Source organism: Corticium candelabrum, chromosome 2, assembly GCF_963422355.1.
Source record: "Corticium candelabrum chromosome 2, ooCorCand1.1, whole genome shotgun sequence".
Taxonomy (NCBI): domain Eukaryota; kingdom Metazoa; phylum Porifera; class Homoscleromorpha; order Homosclerophorida; family Plakinidae; genus Corticium; species Corticium candelabrum.
Genome location: NC_085086.1, coordinates 3,856,135 through 3,874,328, shown reverse-complemented (window position 1 = coordinate 3,874,328; position 18,194 = coordinate 3,856,135). Strand labels below are relative to the sequence as shown.

General features: G+C 44.4%; 3 protein-coding genes across 3 annotated transcripts; all 3 read right to left on the bottom strand.

Annotated features, from left to right (window-relative positions):
• Positions 1-5,624: 5,624 nt before the first annotated feature.
• LOC134176308 (uncharacterized protein K02A2.6-like) lies at positions 5,625-6,850 on the bottom strand. The gene is made up of 2 exons (XM_062642979.1): positions 6,520-6,850; positions 5,625-6,205 (listed from the first exon to the last, which is right to left on the bottom strand). Exons 1-2 carry the CDS (start codon positions 6,848-6,850, stop codon positions 5,625-5,627), a joined length of 912 nt encoding a protein of 303 aa, XP_062498963.1.
• A 48-nt stretch (positions 6,851-6,898) lies between these two features.
• On the bottom strand, positions 6,899-8,070 carry LOC134176307 (uncharacterized protein K02A2.6-like). Its single transcript, XM_062642978.1, has 2 exons — positions 7,981-8,070; positions 6,899-7,927 (listed from the first exon to the last, which is right to left on the bottom strand). The coding sequence occupies exons 1-2, from the start codon at positions 8,068-8,070 to the stop codon at positions 6,899-6,901; spliced, it is 1,119 nt and encodes a 372-aa protein (XP_062498962.1).
• Positions 8,071-13,391: 5,321 nt separating this feature from the next.
• On the bottom strand, positions 13,392-14,577 carry LOC134176305 (uncharacterized). The gene is made up of 2 exons (XM_062642977.1): positions 14,354-14,577; positions 13,392-14,034 (listed from the first exon to the last, which is right to left on the bottom strand). Exons 1-2 carry the CDS (start codon positions 14,575-14,577, stop codon positions 13,392-13,394), a joined length of 867 nt encoding a protein of 288 aa, XP_062498961.1.
• Between the last annotated feature and the right edge of the window lie 3,617 nt (positions 14,578-18,194).

Below are 18,194 nucleotides of genomic sequence, written 5' to 3'. Positions count from 1 at the left end.
TATGCATATGCTGTCGTGCAACATGCCAAAAGTTGTCTAGAATCATTGCCTCCAGTAGCTCTGTTGTCGTCTACTCTAAAGACTGAGACAAGTGCAATATTTGCTGAAGCGTTGGAATCTGGTTGCTCCCTTGAGGAAGCTTATCGTCTAGTAGCACTGATTGAAATTCTTGCAACTTGCAGTCCAGGATGCTACAGTTCTCTGTGCATGCTTATGCGCTGTCTACTGCTCTAAAAGCCAATGTCAACCTTGTCTACCCTATGCGTAACAAGAAAATACGGGCATTTGTGAATGCTACAATACACCCCATCAGCAATGAAGAAATTTCAACTTACAACAATACCACCTTAAATATCATGTGGTCTACAACACAAACATGTCAATATGGCAGTTGGTTTCAACAGAATCACTTCGTTCCTCTAGTGCCCTGTTCGTCAATATCAAGCCCTAGCAATTCTGTGCACTTACAAAAAGCTGGAACTACTAACCGTATCATATCAGGCCAATCTAAGATGCAAGATTTTTTTCGCTCCAGCACTACTGAATGTGATGTTTATCATGACCGTGGCCAAGCTTCTGAGAAAAGTTTCCATCTAGCTGAGACTACAGAAGGAAATGTTAGTGTTAGTACACAAGAGCAGGTACTCAATCAAGACATCATCTGTGGGTAAAACAGAAAATATTTCTGCATCTACTGCAGAAACATGTGATCCACGCCTTTTGGTTAATGCTTAGGTGAATTTAGCAACAGTGCAACGCTGGGGTAAAGAAATTGATCCTTTAAATGAGTGGTCTCGTTATGACTCAATTGATGGAAATGTCATCAGGATATTCTGTGCTCTTTGCTCTAAACGCCAGGAACGTCTTCGATGTTTGCGTAATTACAACTCATCATTTGTCCAAGGCATTGTTGGGACTGCCTTAAAAGAGAACTCTTACCAAAATCAACTATCTCTCAGATGAAAGCTGTCATTTCATGATACAATCCTTTGTAACCGTTTACTGCAGAAGTTTACCGTAACAAAGAAATAAAGCATTGAAATTACCTGCGTAGGCGTGTTTAGTACCCGTATGTGGTGTATGCGTACCTCTGATTGTTGGTTAGCGAAAAAGACCGATATCTGTGCACATTTCAAGGTAAGGATTGTGAGACATATGGTGGGAAGTTGTGATTTATTGACTAAAGGAAACTCAGACCCCAAAGTTATCACGCAAGTATCGACTGTGGCAATACAACCTCAGAAGGAGACCCTTCTTGGATTAGCTCATAGATCATGTCTCGCTGAATTTTGGGTGCGTTAGGAGCACTTGGTATGGTTAAACCTAAAGTAGTTACTTCAAGAGAGTAAGACTTTGTGTACATACGGGGAATCGTCTGGACACATCGTTGCCAATTCTCTGCTTCTGTGGCTGTCTGGACCGTAGGTTTCCTGCAGGAAGATACCAGGCCATGTATCTTTCTTTCGACAAGTTTTAGTATCTGGTGAGAGTTCTCTTTTAATTAAAGAAAGACAATGTGAGGAAGCACGGCAATTCCGACATTCATCATAAAGCCTGTGACACTGAAAGATGGCCTGCAACAACATTGTCGCAGATCTACCGTTCTACTCCTCTTGGTAAAGCAGTGGCTTCTGCAAGTTTTGAACAAGTCAAGCGTTTGTCAAAGCTACTTGACATAGCTTATGTTGTCGCAAAAGAAGAGATGGCATTCGCCAAGTATCCATCTCTTGTGGAGTTAGAAAAACGACATAGCGTTGATTTTGGCACCACGTATGTGACTGAACACAAATGTAAAGAATTTACCATGTTTATTGGAGAGACTTTGCAAGAAAGTATCATTGATGATATAAATTCTTCCCCTTACTTTTCTGTCTTGATAGATGGTTCCACAGATAGCAGCGTGAAGGAAAAAGAGTTGATGTATTTGTTGTTTGCTAAAGGTGATGGAAGCAGTGCCTGTCAATTTTTGGCATGAAGGATGTTGTTGATGCGTCTGCTTTCGGAATCAAAGCTGTGCTTGTCACTGTTTTTGATAATCTGGGAGTAGACAATTGGTCATCAAAGTTGGTCGGTATTTGTGTTGATGGAGCTGCTGTCAATCTTGTTGTTCGACGTGGTATAGTGGCACTTTTACGTGAAGATCTGCCTTGGCTTGTTGCCATTCGTTGTCTTAATCATCGGTTGGAATTGACAGTGAAGGATGCTTTCACAAAGACTTGCATGGATGAGGTTTCTACAATGCTAGTGGACCTATGTGTATGAAAAGAGCCCAAAGCGCCTCCAAGAACTTAAAGCGATGAGAAATGCTTTGGAAGAGTCTGTCAGAAAACCAGAGAAGGCTCACGGGACCAGATGGCTGCAGTATAAATCTAGAGCATTAAGCAGTCTAATCATGGCCTATCCTGTGATTTGTGCCCACCTTGAGTCGATGGCTGTAGAATCTTCAGTAAAGCCGGCAGACAACGCCCAATTCAAGAGTTACTTGAAAAAGTTGACAAACTTTAAGTTTGTGTTGCATATGCTGTTTTTCAATGCTCTGCTGAACCCTCTAGATACATTCTCATCTCATCTGCGGGGTCATTCCGCTGACTTGCCTTTTGCCATTGCTAACTTAGACTCGGTTCACCTTATCATTGAAAATTTGAAGGCTGACAACCCTGAAGTGCCATCGGATCTGTCGCAGTTTATTGCAGCCGCAGAGAAAGACGACTAGCTGCATTTTCCAGATGTAAAGCTGTCAGGCGTACAGCCAAAAGTACTTAGTGCATTTATGATGTCGAGATCACTTTTCACCGGAAATGCATTCACAATTGTTTTGATGATTTACAACAGGGATTTTTTAAAGCAGTTTGTCTCCTTGACACTAATCTGTGGCCGACTGACCGAGATGATCTTGCAGCCTTTGGTGTAGCTGATGTGTCTCTTGCTGTAGAGCACTTCCGTCGTCTTCTATTAAAGAACAACGTATTGCTGGATGGGGTAATGACAGACTGGACCTTCTTCAAAAGGTACTGGATTGATAACTTGCGACACCATCCAAAAAATACTGCATGATCACTGCTTTTGTCCCAGTACAAAGAGAAATTTCCAAACTTTGTGCAATTGGTGTGCATACAGCTGGTGTTTGCAGTAAGCAATGCCATAGCGGAGCGTGATTTCAGTGTTATGAGGAGGATAAAAAGTGACTGGCGGTAAAGTCTTAGTAAAGATACCTTAGATCACTTGATGAGGATTAGCGTTGATGGTCCGCCATTGGCACAGTTTGACCCTACACTTGCAGTCCAACGGTTTTTCAGCACTCCAAGAAGGCCACATGTTCAGCTATATGGTTCAAAAAAACCAAAGTTAATGAATAGCATATTTTGCTTCTAAAATTTGCATTGGCAAGATACCACTTGCTACTATTTATGTAACTTTGTTTCCACTTAGCTAAACGGAATTGTGTTATAATAACAAATTTAATAGTATCATCACTATTCACAGTTTGGCACTGACTATGAACTTGCACCTGTAGACTAGAAAAGCATGAACTGTCCGGGTATTTAATTAATTAATTGCTTTGTTTTGCAAAAATATCGTTGCGACGCAATTTTGCATTACTGCTACTCAATTTGCAATTTGTGTAGCAATACCGCTACGCAAAAAAGAAAAAGTAAATTATGCCCTGTGACAATGTGTAATATGAACAGCGGTTAGACATGTTACGCCTTCCCTTTTATGGAAATAAATTGTTGACCTGTTCACTCTTTGAGCAAACTGCAACACTCCTTTCAGAGTCGGCTCCAGCTTCCTACACATCATTTTATAATACAAAACTACAGATGAGTTGGTTGCAGAAACTGTCTTGTTATATGAGACAATCATGAATGGTTAGATTCGTTTGTTGAAGTCCACTTGGGAGTTTCTATGGTTGAAGTTTGAGTCAGAGTTTTGCTTACGTAGTTTTCAAAATTATTTTAGGATTGAAGTAGTCATGATAACAGTAAATGTATACAATATTTACTATTAGATAACATTAGTTACAGACATGGGCATAATTATGGAGCTACCCCTCATATCAGCTGAGGCATGGAAATCAACAGAACATTGCAGATTTATGAATATACCTGCTGACCCGCCTAAAGCTGCAGCTAATTTTCTACATCAAATCATGCTAATTGAGTATCTCTATTGTTCTGATCGGACGCCTTGACAACCCGTAGCAACAAAAAGAGTGACCAGACTAACCACCGCCGCCATGCATTACCATGTCAGGATTTTGCTCCCTTTAAAGAACTTTGTGCTTTTAAAAAGCCGGTTTAGTTCAAAGGGGCACACACACACACACACTCCAAATAATCCACACATCCGTTAAATTGTCAATACTTGGTTGCGCCTCCTGTCGCTTGCCTTATAGCCGTAATTCGTTTTGGGACACTCTGTATCAGGTTGGTAATTAATCCCTGGGGTATTTCGCGCCATGCTATCTGCACTGCTTCCCACAACTCTTGTTAAGTTTCAGAATGTTTTTCATTTGCCCGAACCTTTAGAACATGCCATAGATTTTCAATGGGGTTTGCATCTGGTGACTTAGCAGGCCATATATCCCATGCAGAAAATATCATGAGCTTTGTCCCCAAAAGCTCATGAGATACGCCCCTTTCTCATGAGGAAATTGAGACAATCCTCATGAGAATTATGGCTTATGAGCCGAAGTTCATTCGTACTGTGGTGTTTGTGTAACACAAGTTATCTATATTTTACTACTATAACATATACACTCTCTAGGCTAACTCAACATTCACCGGAATAACACAACCACAATTCAGTCAAAACAACACAACCATCGGATGCAGGAAACCATACACAACAACTTTTCTCCTTTCCAAAACTGTCAATAATATCTAGGTAGCATATTGATAAACAAAATCCCGATGGTAACTTGGGCGATGGCGCAGTCTCGTTGATCTTCTGGGAGCCTGTTCTTTTAACTCTTCCAAACTATCTTGTTCATTTCTCTGTTCTTGTAACTCTTTCAAACGACCTTGTTCATTTCTCTCTCCTTCCCCTGCTATGCCAAATGATTGATCTCCCTCCTTTAGAAGTGGTCCTAGCAGGATATGCTCTAAATCTGCTAGCTTGGAGGATAGAGAAGGTGGGGCTTTAGTTCGTACGAGATTATTTGCATACCATTTTGACCTTTCACTCAACAAGTAGGAGTCATTCGATATCTTCTTCCGAATTTGTATTGGTGCTGAACGTTGTGATCGTAACTTGTGACCAACTTGAGGTCGCTTGATCCTCACCCAATCTCCCGTTTCAAATGACGACACTCTAGCTGACCTTTTCTTATCTACGCATAATCCAAGCAATAATTCAGCAGGTGACCGTCTAGTCAAAGCATGGGGTGTCATTCAATAATTTATCAAGATCGATCGTACCGCGTTGATAATGGAGTTGTCATTTGTAAGGTGAGTCTTTAAACCCTGTTTTAATACCTGATTAAATCTCTCAACGCCTCCATTCGTCTCAGGATGGTAACAAGACGTCCTAACATGCTGGATAGCTTTCTTTTGCAAATATTCCTCAAACTGAAACGGCGTGAACTGTGGTCCATTGCCGTTAACAATGACACTTGGCAAACCTCATCTAGCAAATAAAGACTGAAGAAAATCAATGACAGTGACAGTGGTCACATTCTGCATGACTTGCACCTCCGGCCACTTCGAAAATAAGTCATGAACAACGATCATGAATCGCTGGCTGTAGGGACCTGCGTGCAGTTCTCCAAAAACATTAATCTGAATTCGGTCCCAAGGCCCCGCAGGCCACTGAACAGGTTGTAATGGAGCCACCCTAGGACGAACTGATTTCCCGCTCAGGAGACATGCTTCACTATCTGTTACCCAATTCTCAACTTGCTTAGCCATTCCTGGCGACCATACCACCTCCCTACAACGCTGTTTCATTCGTACCATTCCTAAATGTCCTTCATGTGCTATCCCCAACACCTTCTGACGCAACTTCTGTGGCATGATCACTCGCTGACCTCTAACCAAGCATTTCAGATCTTTGCCCCCTAAAGATAACTCAGATCGAACATGATAATATGGTTGAAGACTCTCATCAGTCATCCTCAATGGCCATCCTTTCTGCACAAACTGAACAACCTCTTGTGTGATGTCATCTACAACTGATTCCTGTTCCAATTCCTCAAGAGAAACAACTGTGTCAGAAAACCCGTCAATGTCTGAATCCACAGACTGTCATCCTCAGCAGCAGCATCTGGCTCATCACTGAGACAACCAACAATTAGATGATTGACACGTGACAAAAAATCAGCCACTTCATTTTACTTACCAGGTCTACACTGTGCTGAGAAAATATACCTATGCAATCTATCCACCCATCTATGTAATCTAAGAGGGTGTTGTCCAGAACAGGTTATTGAAAGAAGAGTTGTCAACGCCTGATGATCTGTGCGTAAAACAAATCTTCAGCCATACAAATAGATATGCCAACGCTCCGCTGCCCGAATACAGGCCAATGCCTTGCGTTCCGCCACTGAGTCTTTCTTCTCTGTATCTGTTAACGCTCTCGATGCAAACGCCACAGGTCGCTCCTGTCCGTCCTGATATTGTGAAAGAACAGCACCTAATGCCGTTCCAGAAGCATCAAAAGTTACACATGGAACTGCCATAGTTGAAAAATGTGCTAGAACCGGGGCTGATGTAACTGAGTTTTTTAATTGCTGGAATGCTAGTTGACACTCATTTGTCCACTTCCAAGGAACATCTTGTTTCAACAACCGTCTTAGAGGAGTAGTGATCTCTGCGTAATCTTGCACAAAACGCAGGTAGTAATTTGCCATTCCAAGAAACGAAGCCAACTCCGCAGATAAAGTTGGTGATGGGACCTCCTATATGGCTTTCACGTTTGATCGTTGTGTCATTATTCCATGTGCCGAGATGACATACCCCAGAAACTCCACTTGTCGCTTAGAAAACATGCACTTGTCTTCATTCAAGGTCAACTTGTGGTCGGTCAGTTTCTGTAACACCTGCTTTAGTCGATGATCGTGAGACTCTTGTGTAGGACCATGGACAACAATATCATCCATAAATACCGATGCTCCCTTGATTCCAGACATGATGGTTGCCATCATCTGTTGAAAAGCACTTGGTACGGATGACAAACCAAATGGCATTCGACGAAACCGATATACTCCATCATGACTCACAAAAGCTGTAAGATTGCGACTGTCTTTCATCAAAGGCACCTGTAGATATTCTTGCTTCAAGTCCAATTTAGTAAAGATGGCCGAACCATAGAACTCCGCAGCTATCTCTTCAACAGTAGATAATGCATATTTCTGTGGAACAACAGCTTTATTTGCTTGACGAAGATCGACACATAAGTGAATCCCTCCACATTTCTTTCTTACGACTACTAAATTTGACACCGAGGGAGACGACTCCACTTTCTCAATGATACCCTCTGATTCCAATCGCTTCAACTCTAGCAAAACCTCGTCACGCAACGCCAGAGGAATTCGGCGTAAAGATTGCACCACTGGTTTAACGTCTGGGTTGATCATGGGCTGATGAGCAAATTCCTTGACACATCCTAAGCCCGTAAAAAGGCTAGGCCATTCACTCTGCCATTTTGATACCACTTGCAGGATAGGCTCTTTTCTTTGAGTCAGATCGTCTTGAACTATTTGAAACCCCAATGCATAAAAAAGATCCACTCCCATAATGTTAGCTCCAGAGGATGTCACGTAGAAAGGAAATCCACCTAGTTTGTGCTTTCCACACTGGACTGGAATATGGATTTCTCCTATCACTTTAATAGGAGATCCTTCATAGCTAACAAGCTTCATTGATGATGGAGACACAGAGCAGTCCCCCAGGGATTCACTGCACGTACGTTGGTTTAATACTGACACCTTAGCGCCCAAGTCAACAATTAACTGATAGTACTCTTCCCCAGTACGCAAACCAATTTCTTAAACTTTCCCGGTGACAGGTTTCCAATCATGTTCAGTATCGTAAATTGTTGAGACTCTTGACTGCTAGTGTCATTCAACATGTTTACTGCACTTTACCTGTCCAGGCTTTGAGATGCAAGACCTCTACAGCAACAATCAAAATGGTTAGCTTTACCGTATTTGCGACATTCCTTCCCAAACGCTGGACAGCAAGAAGCTTTTGACTGTTGATGTTGAAGGCCGCAGTTCCCACACGTTAATATTGAACTACTGCGTGTGCTAGCCCTGCCTTGTGATTGAACTCTACGAACATGGCCTACGACATTACTCTTTAGCGTGTCCTTAACATCAGTTTCCTTGTCTAAACCATCAATATTTCCTCAAACTTCCTTCCTTCTAACTTCCATCTTCTTAGATTCATGCAGCGCCTGCTCATTTGAGAAGCCAGGTTCAAAGAGTTATCACACGACATGTCGTCCAACTCCATCAGCAGTCTCTCTCTAACCTTTGGGGTGAATCGTCTTCTCAATAAGTTGATCACGGACTAGTTCATCATGCAACTCACCAAACTGGCAGGTTGCCGTCAGCTCACGAAGCGCCGAAACGTACTCCCTAGCATGCAGACTCACCTTGCCGCTGGTATCTTTGTCTAAACTTGTACCTCTCTACCATAACATTCTTACTTTTACCAAAGAACTGCGTCAGTCTCTCTCTCGCTTCCTTGTACGTCTCGCTGGTGCCAAGTGTAGTGAGAATGCGCTGTCCTTCCATTCCAATACAGTGAAGTAGCGAGGCCCTTTTTGCTCATCTCTGACCTCCGCAGCATTCAGTCCCGAAGCAGTCAAATACATGTCAAACGCCGTCAGCCATGCTCTCCAATCAGTCGATGGCTCACCTGGACAGCTTAAGAAAGGAGGAGGAGGGTGCACGCCTGAAGTCGTTACCATCCCATCCTCATCGCCAAAATGTGGTGTTCGTGTAACACAAGTTATCTATTTTACTACTATAACATATACGTGTAGTAGTATTAATACGGGGTAGACATACGGGGACTAGAGGGGAAGCTAGGATCACTCTTTAATAGATCTACTAGACGTTACATGGTACCAGGAGTAGGATCATGACGGAGCAACTACGTCCACCGCCGCCTCTTGATTTTGAGTCCCGTCAGCTGGGCCCCGTTTGGAAAGCCTGGAGAAAGCGATTCATGGTTAATTTGACAGCGAGCGACAACAACGAAGCGTCAGAAAAAACGAAGAAGTCGCTTTTACTTCATGCCTTGGATCCCGAGGCGATCGACATTAGCGAGACATTCCTTTTTATGAAGAATGACGGGGGAAAAGTAGGATCCAACGTTTGACGAGTTGGTGGCGATATTCGACGCACATTTCTTGCCGCGTGTGAATGTCACTTTCGAACGCCATCAGTTCTTTACGCGCAATCAAGAGCCCAGCGAGTCGTTCGATCGCTATATTACGGCACTTCGAAAGCTGGCCCTGACATGCGAGTTCGGTGAGATACGAGATTCGTTGGTGCGTGATCATTTCATTTGTAGACTTTCGACGGTGGTGGTGAAGGAGAAATTGCTTGGAATGCTGAACATTACATTGAAAACTGCTATCGATAAGTGCAAAGCTGCAGGCCTCGTCAAGGATCAACTTCGAGTTATCGATGCACCGGCAGACAAACAAGTGGCAGATGTCAAAGCATCAGGAAAAACACCAGTGGTACGCGGCTCAGCTTCTGCAGGAGCAGCGACAAAAGCAAATGCGTCACGTGGCAGATGCACCCGTTGCGGTTACAATCATGGGAGCAGACGCTGCCCCGCGATGGGTAAGACGTGCCAAAAAAAGGTGTCGGCCACTTTGGAGTGATGTTCCGCAGCACACCCGCCGACGCACAGGTCCAGCCTGTGTACACAGAAGATACTCAAGAGGAGATGACACATACCGACGACATTGTACATGCTGTAGGTCCCTTGGTCATAGAGGATGAGGGGGAAGCAAAGACGAGATCCGTCGAGCAGACATTTCATATCGGAATGATTGAGGGTGACGGCGCTGCTTGGATGACAGAAGTGTTGACAAATGGAAGCCCTATACGTTATAAATTAGATACCGGCGCTCAAGCGAATATTCTCCCGTATGCAGTGTACAGGCAAATGACAAGCCATCCGAAATTACACAAGGCAACAACGCGTCTATTTGCTTATGGAGCGGTATCGCCGATATCAGTAGCAGGGCAATGTGTGTGCGAGGTGTCGGTACAGGGTAAGATTTCTCGGAAGTTGAGATTCTATGTGTTGGCGGCCGACGTCAAGGCGGTGCCGTTGCTGGGGCTCACGACTTGCGATCAGCTGGATTTTATTTGCCAAGGAGGATAGCAGATGTCGGAAGTGTGTCAACGGTTTCTGATGACCCAGTCGTGGGCCAATATTTGGATCTATTTCAAGGTGTCGGCAAAATCTTAGGAGCACAATATAGCATCAAGTTACGAGAGAACGCTCTACCAGTGGCTTTAGCAGCGGCACGTCGAGTGGCATACCCCCAATATTGAAAGGTTGAAGAGGAATTGAAACGAATGCAGCGACTGGACGTAATTGAGGAGGTGAGCAAACCCTCGGAATGGTGAAGTCCAATGGTTGTCGTATCTAAGAGAGATGCAACAGTGAGGATATGTGTCGACTATGGGAAACTGAATGAGTCTGTACAGCGAGAGCACTATCATTTACCAACAGCAGAGGAGATCTTTGCCAAAATGAAAGGTGCTAAGTACTTCTCTACCCTCGATGCGGCGGCTGGATTTTGGCAAATTTTACTGGATCCTACTAGTTCACCACTGACGACATTTATCACACCTTTCGGACGCTTTCGTTTTAAACGGCTTCCATTCGGACTATCATCAGGACCGGAAGTATTCCACCGATCAATGCATCACATTTTGTCGGGTCTTGAAGGAGTCGATTGCTTTATTGACAATGTGATTATTTGGGGATCCACCAGGGAGGAGCATGATCAGCAGGTACGCCGTTTCCTGGAACGATTAGAGATAAAGGAGTCAAGTTGCAGGCGGCCAAGTGCAAGTTTTGTCTTCAGGAAGTGACATATTACAGTCATATCTTGTCAACGGAAGGGATCAAAGTGAGTCCACAGAAGGTGCAAGCAATTACACAAATGCAGTGTCTGGAAAACAAAGATGACCTTCATCGATTTCTGGGCTTAGTCGCATATGTTGCAAAATTTTTGGAGAACAAAGCACAACTCACAGCCCCGTTACGTGAGCTATTGAAAGATGACGTGCCGTGGTGTTGGAATGCAGTTCACGAAGAAGCTTTGCAGCAGCTGAAAAAGATGATTACGACCGCACCGGTGTTAGCCTATTATCCGCCGCACGTAAGAACAGTGGTGTCAGCGGATGCATTCTCATTTGGAATTGTCGCGGTACTCTTTCAGGTACAAGAAGATGGACGTCGAGCACCAGTTACGTATATCTCTAGGTCATTGTCAGCCGATGAACAACGTTTTTCTCAGATAGAGAAAGAAGCATTGGCAATGGCATGGGCTTGTGAAGAGTTGCACTGCTATGTCTTTGGCACAGAACAGCCATTTCTTATTGAGACGGATCATCGTCCCTTGGAATCGATAATGAATCGACAGAGTATTGACGAATGTCCACCGAAATTGATGCGGTTGAAACTCCGCATGATGAGGTACTGTTTCGGAGTGGAATATGTCCCGGGCAAGAAGCTGGCGATAGCAGATGCCTTGTCGAGAGCTCCGGTTGAAGAAGCAGACAACGAATTGCTAGTCTAGTAGAGGAGCATGTGCAGATATTTGAGGAAGCATTACAAGGGTCTGATAAGCAAATTCAGAGACTGAGAGATGAAATGGGCAAGAATCCCCAGTTGGCAGCTCTCTTAGAGTGCTTGCGCTTGGGGTGGCCTCACACGCAAAAGGAGTTTCGACATGACATACAGAAACTTTGGGAAAGTCGTCATTTGCTGACAGAAATTAGAGGCCTAATTTTGCGAGGAGTGAAAATGGTGATTCCTAAGTCTATGAGGGCGGAAATGCTACAGAGGGCACACGAAGGTCACCTTGGTGTCGTCAAGACGCTTTCCCGGGTTAGAGAAGTCATCTGCTGGCCCAGAATATCCAATACTATGCGACAGATGATCAGGCATTGTGAAACGTGTATGGAATTTCGACATCAGCAAAGAAAAGAGCCTTTGCAGCCGACTCAGTTGCCTCAAGGGCCCTGGGATAAGGTGGCAATTGACTTGTTCGAATCAGAAAATGTGCAATATCTGCTGTGTCGATTATTATTCACGATTCCCAGACATACGTACCTTGTCTTCAACTAGAGCAGAAACAGTCATTTCAGCTTTGAAAGATATTTTTCGTGTCATGGCATCCAGCGTGTGGTGATAAGTGATAATTGCCCGCTATTTGCGTGTCATCAGTTTCATGGCTTTGCAGAACAATATGGTTTCCATCATGTCACATCATCGCCAAGGCACCCTCAGAGTAATGGCCTCGTGGAGAGGGGGGTTCAAACAGTAAAAGGATTGTTGAAGAAGGCACAGCAATCGGGAGGGGATTTCCAGTTGGCGTTGCTGGCGTATAGAACAGCTCCACAAGAAACGACTGGGATATCCCCCGCACAGTTGCTGATGGGAAGGCAACTGAGGACAACCCTTCCAGCGACGAGTGTGCAACTGCGGCCGTTTGTGGTGAATCCCCAACAAGTCCAACAGAGGGATGGCCTTCAAAAACAACGGCAAAAGCAGAACTTTGATGCGCGTCACGGATGTCGGGAGTTGCAGCCACTGCAACGCAACGATCACGTTTTAGTATAGGATATGAAAACACGTAGGTGACGGATCCCAGCAGTAGTGATGACAGTAATTAGTCCCAGGTCACACCTGCAAAAGAGTCGAGGACACCCAGGAGATAGTGGAAGAAGATGAACAAGAGGAGGAAGAGGTGGGAAATGCTAACACAGATGAGCAGGCAGAAGAACAACAGGAACAGATTAACAGAACTAGGTCGGGCCGGCAAGTCCGGGAACCTGGATGGAAGAAGGACTATGTTTGCTTTAACTAACTAGGACGTTTATGGGAGGACGGGGAATGTAGTAGTAGTAATACGGGGTAGACATATGGGGACTAGAGGGGAAGCTAAAGTCCGTTCAAAGAATGGAGAGCCCGTGGGAAAATTCCCGTATCTCGGTAAGTACGCCCTTTACACCGTTGCTATACATATCATTCGAAAGCACGTGACTAGGTGGAGTCAGATCTCTGGAAAAATTAACTCTATAGATCCTGTGTTTGTAGACACAGCATATTTCCTGAAAGAGACTCCTCCCATGCATTACCGACAAAGAATACCGCCAGTAAATGACACCCACGACACTATTTGTACTAATCATTGTTATCATTCTCGTCGTCTCCTAGCAGGATCTCTTCACTGTCTGAAGAGTCCTCGGCACCTACTTCTATAACTAGACTTTCTACTGCTTGTTCTACCACGCCATCTGATGTTCTGTAGTGGTTTTCTACTTTCTGGATAACGTGGTTGACACACTTCTTCCATTTGGCCGCCGTCACGTTTTCAACGCCTTCTCTGGCCAGTTGTTCGATGGCTCTCATTGTAAAATCCTTGTTGTGGTCTGAAGCGTATCCTTTGACTTGCGCCCATACCAGTTCTATAGGATTCAGTTCACAATGGCCCACCGGAAGTCTGAGGACATCATGACCTGCATCATTGGAAAGAACGTCAGTGAGGTATTTCGTTTGTGGGTTGGGTGCCTTTAGTAGCATGAACAACTCAGATTTCAGGCGTTGCTTATCGTAGGTAATACTGTGCTTGTCCAGGTACGCTATTATATCCTTTTTCGCGCTGCTCTTGGTGGGCACTTTCTCAACAACACCATTGTAGTACTTGGCGTTGTCAAGGACAATGACTGACGTGGGCGGACAGTGAGGCAACAGCTGTTTTTGGTACCATTCCATAAAATGCTTGGTATTTATTTCATCGTGGTAATCCCCGCTTCCCTTCTTACCCCTGAAATGAGAGCTGCGTTGGGAATCCAGCCATGCTCACTGCCAGCGTGGAGAACGATGAGCCTACCACCTTTTCCTGATGGTACTCGGATACCTCCTCTGCCATCATAGTCTAGCCAGCAACGTTCATGGGTATGATGGGCGTTCAACCAGGTTTCATCCAGGTAGACTATCGTTCTATTGTCGGAACGGAAAGTTTGTATTTTTCTCATGTAATCGTGTCTCGCTGCAATTGTGATCCCTTGTGATCTCATTTCACTTTCAACTCGCTTCACAGACGCAGGTAACACTTGCAGAATTTCTGCAGTTCGCTTGATTACGTTGCCAAAGAGAATGGCGCTCCTGTGGTCTTCTCACGTTCAAAGAACTCTTTCACGCTCGCTATCATACCTTTGTGTGAGCTTCTGAAAGCTGTTTGTGGTTGTCTCTTTCTCTTTTGTTGTTGAGTAGCAGGAAATTTACTACCAGATGAATGATCAGACAGCAGTTGTAGGTCAGCTGACCGTGATGATGTTGAACTTTCAGGAACGTCTGAAGCAGCCATATGGGCGACGAGGAGGCGAATGACAGAAAATTGTTGAACTATAGCGTACAGGACAGACCCAGACGTACTAAAGTAGATAGTAGGCAGCGAGGGCTGGGTATCAACCATTGCTCTAATCGCTTGTTAAACGATTGTTAGTATTACAATACAGGATGCTAGCAATATTTTTGCGTCCGCCCTAATTGTCTTATCTATTAACCACATTTCCCACGGGCTCTCCATTCTTTGAACGGACTTTAGGATCACTCTTCAATAGATCTGCTAGACGTTACAATACGCTCTCTAGGCTAACTCAACATTCACTGGAATAACACAACCGGAATTCAGTCAAAACAACACAACCCCCGGATGCAAGAAACTCTACACAAGTGATCATGGCGACTATCCTGTTCACAGGCGACTATCCTGTTTACATGAACAAGATAGTCTCCGGTGAACAAGTTAGTCCCCGCTATAGCGTGGACTATTCTGTTTACGGCGACTATTCTGTTCCCCAGCGACTATCTTGTTCACGTGAACAGAATAGTCCCCGGTGAACAAGATAGTCCCTGCTATAGCGAGGACTATTCTGTTCACAGGCGACTATTTTGTTCACGACGACTATCTTGTTTACAGGCGACTATCACGGCGACCATATCTTGTTCACAGGCGACTTGACTATCCTGTTCACGGCGACTATTCTGTTCACAGCGACTACACGTATTCTGTTGACGGGGGACTGTTCTAGCTGTTTACAGCGACTGTTCTAGCAACTGTTCTGTTCACAGCAACTAGTCTGTTCAAAGCTACTACAATTGATTAACCTAACGTATTCTGTTCACGGTTGACTATTTCTCACGTGAACAGAAAAGTTCCAAGTTAGCAGGATAGTCCACTAGAGTGTGGACTATTCTGTTCACGGCGACCATTCTGTTCACAGCGACTCTAAATTCGCGATCAATGTGCGCGTTCGTCTCGCTCCTCCGTGCAGCGCTCGCGCGTCACGTGACTATAGGCTGTCTGGTGCATGCTTCTTCGTCAATTTCTCACATCAAAGGTTCATTTACAACAATTATTGAAATTACATTAACAGTAACGTTGCAAAAACATTAGTTGTTCATCCAATCTTTATTTATAGTCTATCTAATTCAACGAAAAATCTGTCTAGTCTAAAAACCAATTAATTAACAGTGCACTATTTCAAATAACACTTGTGCACTTTATGCTATTGTAGCTTGTGGTGTTGGGGATACCCGGAAACGGACGCCAAGTACGGTACAAGAAGACTGACTATATTATATGTCTCTGCTAATCATATACCAAGTAGACGCATGCGTACACGACGTTTTCCCTCCCCTTTTGTAAGCTAATGCAACACAACAGGAACATGTACTGTAATACAACACTGAAAAGTCATGTATTGTAGTCCACGTGAAAATCAGAGTGAGCAGTGGGCCTGGAGGTAGGACGGTTGCTTCGTCGAACGTGAGGCCGTGCTTCGTGAGAGACTGCGCGAGATTCAGCAGGAACGCGACTCGAACGATCAAGTGGTTCAGACTGAGGAGATGGAGTAACCGTTGCAGCTTCAATGAGGAGGTTGGCGTTCCAGAGAGAACCATCTGATAACCGGAACGAGGTTGGGGAGACTTGCTTCTTGATGGCGAGTGGGTTAGAGTATGCTGGTGCCCTCTTATGCCGTCTGATTGGATTATTTTATTCTTACAAGCTGACCCGGTTGCAACTTTGGAATTTGCACTGGGTGCTTGTGATCGAAGTATGCCTTCATCTTTGCTTGTTGGCTTTTGATGTCCTGGGCTAGCTGGTCGGTGCTGGGCACATCTGAAGTGACTGACGACTTGGAATGGAGGTTGTAAGATGCTAAGAGGTAGTCGAAACTGCCGTCGAATCATAAGCTGAGATGGAGCGTAACCCGTTGTACAATGACGTGAAAATCGATAATTCAGAAGGGTTTCTTGGAGAGCCTGATGAAAAGTGAGACCTTGTGCTCTGTTTGTACGTAGACCCTGCTTTAGCGTTTGGTTGAATCGCTCAACTCCTCCATTAGATTGCGGATGATAGAATGCTGTTGTGGAATGCTTGATCCCTTTGTTGGCCAGAAAAAATGTAAATTCGTGTGATCGGGATTGAGGACCATTGTCCGAAATTATAACCTCCGGGAGACCCCACCTTGTGAAAGATCACATAGGAAGGAGATGACCCTCTGAGAGCTGACATGACTGCATGGATGTATTTCAGGCCACTTAGAATGCAGATCATGGACAACGATGATGTACTTGTGAGTGGAGGGAGCACCATGAATCTCACCAACTATATCAATCTGTAGCTTCTGCCATGGTTGTTTTGGCCACTTCACTGGGTTCAGAAGTGATTTTGTGGGTTTGATGGACTTTCCACTCTGAATGCAAGCTTCACAGCTTCAAACATGGTCTTCCATCTGCTTATCGATGCCCGGCCACCACACTGAGTTACGACACTTCTGCTTGGTTTTGACCATGCCTGAATGGCCTTCGTGAGACATAGATAAGACCTTCTGCTGCAGAGATGCAGGTATGACCACACGTTCTCCTCTGGCTAAGCAGCTGTCATTCCAGACTGAAAGCTCGTCTCTGATCTGATAGAACGGCCATAATAGACTATCCTCGATTGTATGTGGCCATCCGTTGATGGTAAATCTGCAGACTTGACATAACAGATCATCATTTCCTGATGCACGACGGAGTTCATCCAAGGTGATGATGTTATCAAAAGGTGCTGTCAGTAGCTGCACTGGCTCCTGTGATGTGGAGGCTAAACCAGACAAAATTTTGGGTGTCCTCGACAAACAATCCGCTACCTGGTTCTGGTTTCCAGGCCTATAAGAGGTGAAGCATAAGCAATTGGCTTCTCCTGACCATCAACTTCCTGTGATAACACTGCAACAAGAGCAGTTGAGGATGCATCACACGTCACGAATGTCGATGTCAAAGATGAAAAATGCGACAACACAGGAGAAGTAGTGAGTGATGCCTTTACTTTTTCAAATGCTGCTTGGCATTGTTCTGTCCAGTTCCAAATAGAATCTTTCTTTAGTAGATTTCTCATTGGTGCCGTTATAGTTGCATACTGGGGTATGAATTTGAGGTAATAGTTTGCCATTCCAAGAAAAGACATCAGTTGTTTGACTGTTGTTGGAGCTGGAATGGTAGAAATTGAATCTACATTGGACTGAATGGGCTGAATGCCATTACCGGAAACCCGAAACCCCAGGAATTGAACTTCGTTGCTTCCAAACACACACTTCGTGTTATTAAGAGTCACGTTGTGTTCTTGCAGGAAATCCAAGACAGCAGACAATCGTCTATCATGTTCTTCTTGGGTAGCCCATGAACAACGATGTCATCCATGTAGACAGAGACACCTTTGTGGCAATAGTTGACACCATTATCTTCTGAAATGCACTGGGAGCAGAAGAGAGTCCGAAAGGCATTCGTTTGAACCGGAAAATGCCATCATGACTGACGAACGCAGTAACATTTCTTCCTTTCTCTGTCAGTGGTATTTGCAAATAACCTTGAGATAAGTCCAATTTGCTGAACACCTTGCTGCTGACAATGGATACTTGTCAGGAATGACTGCCT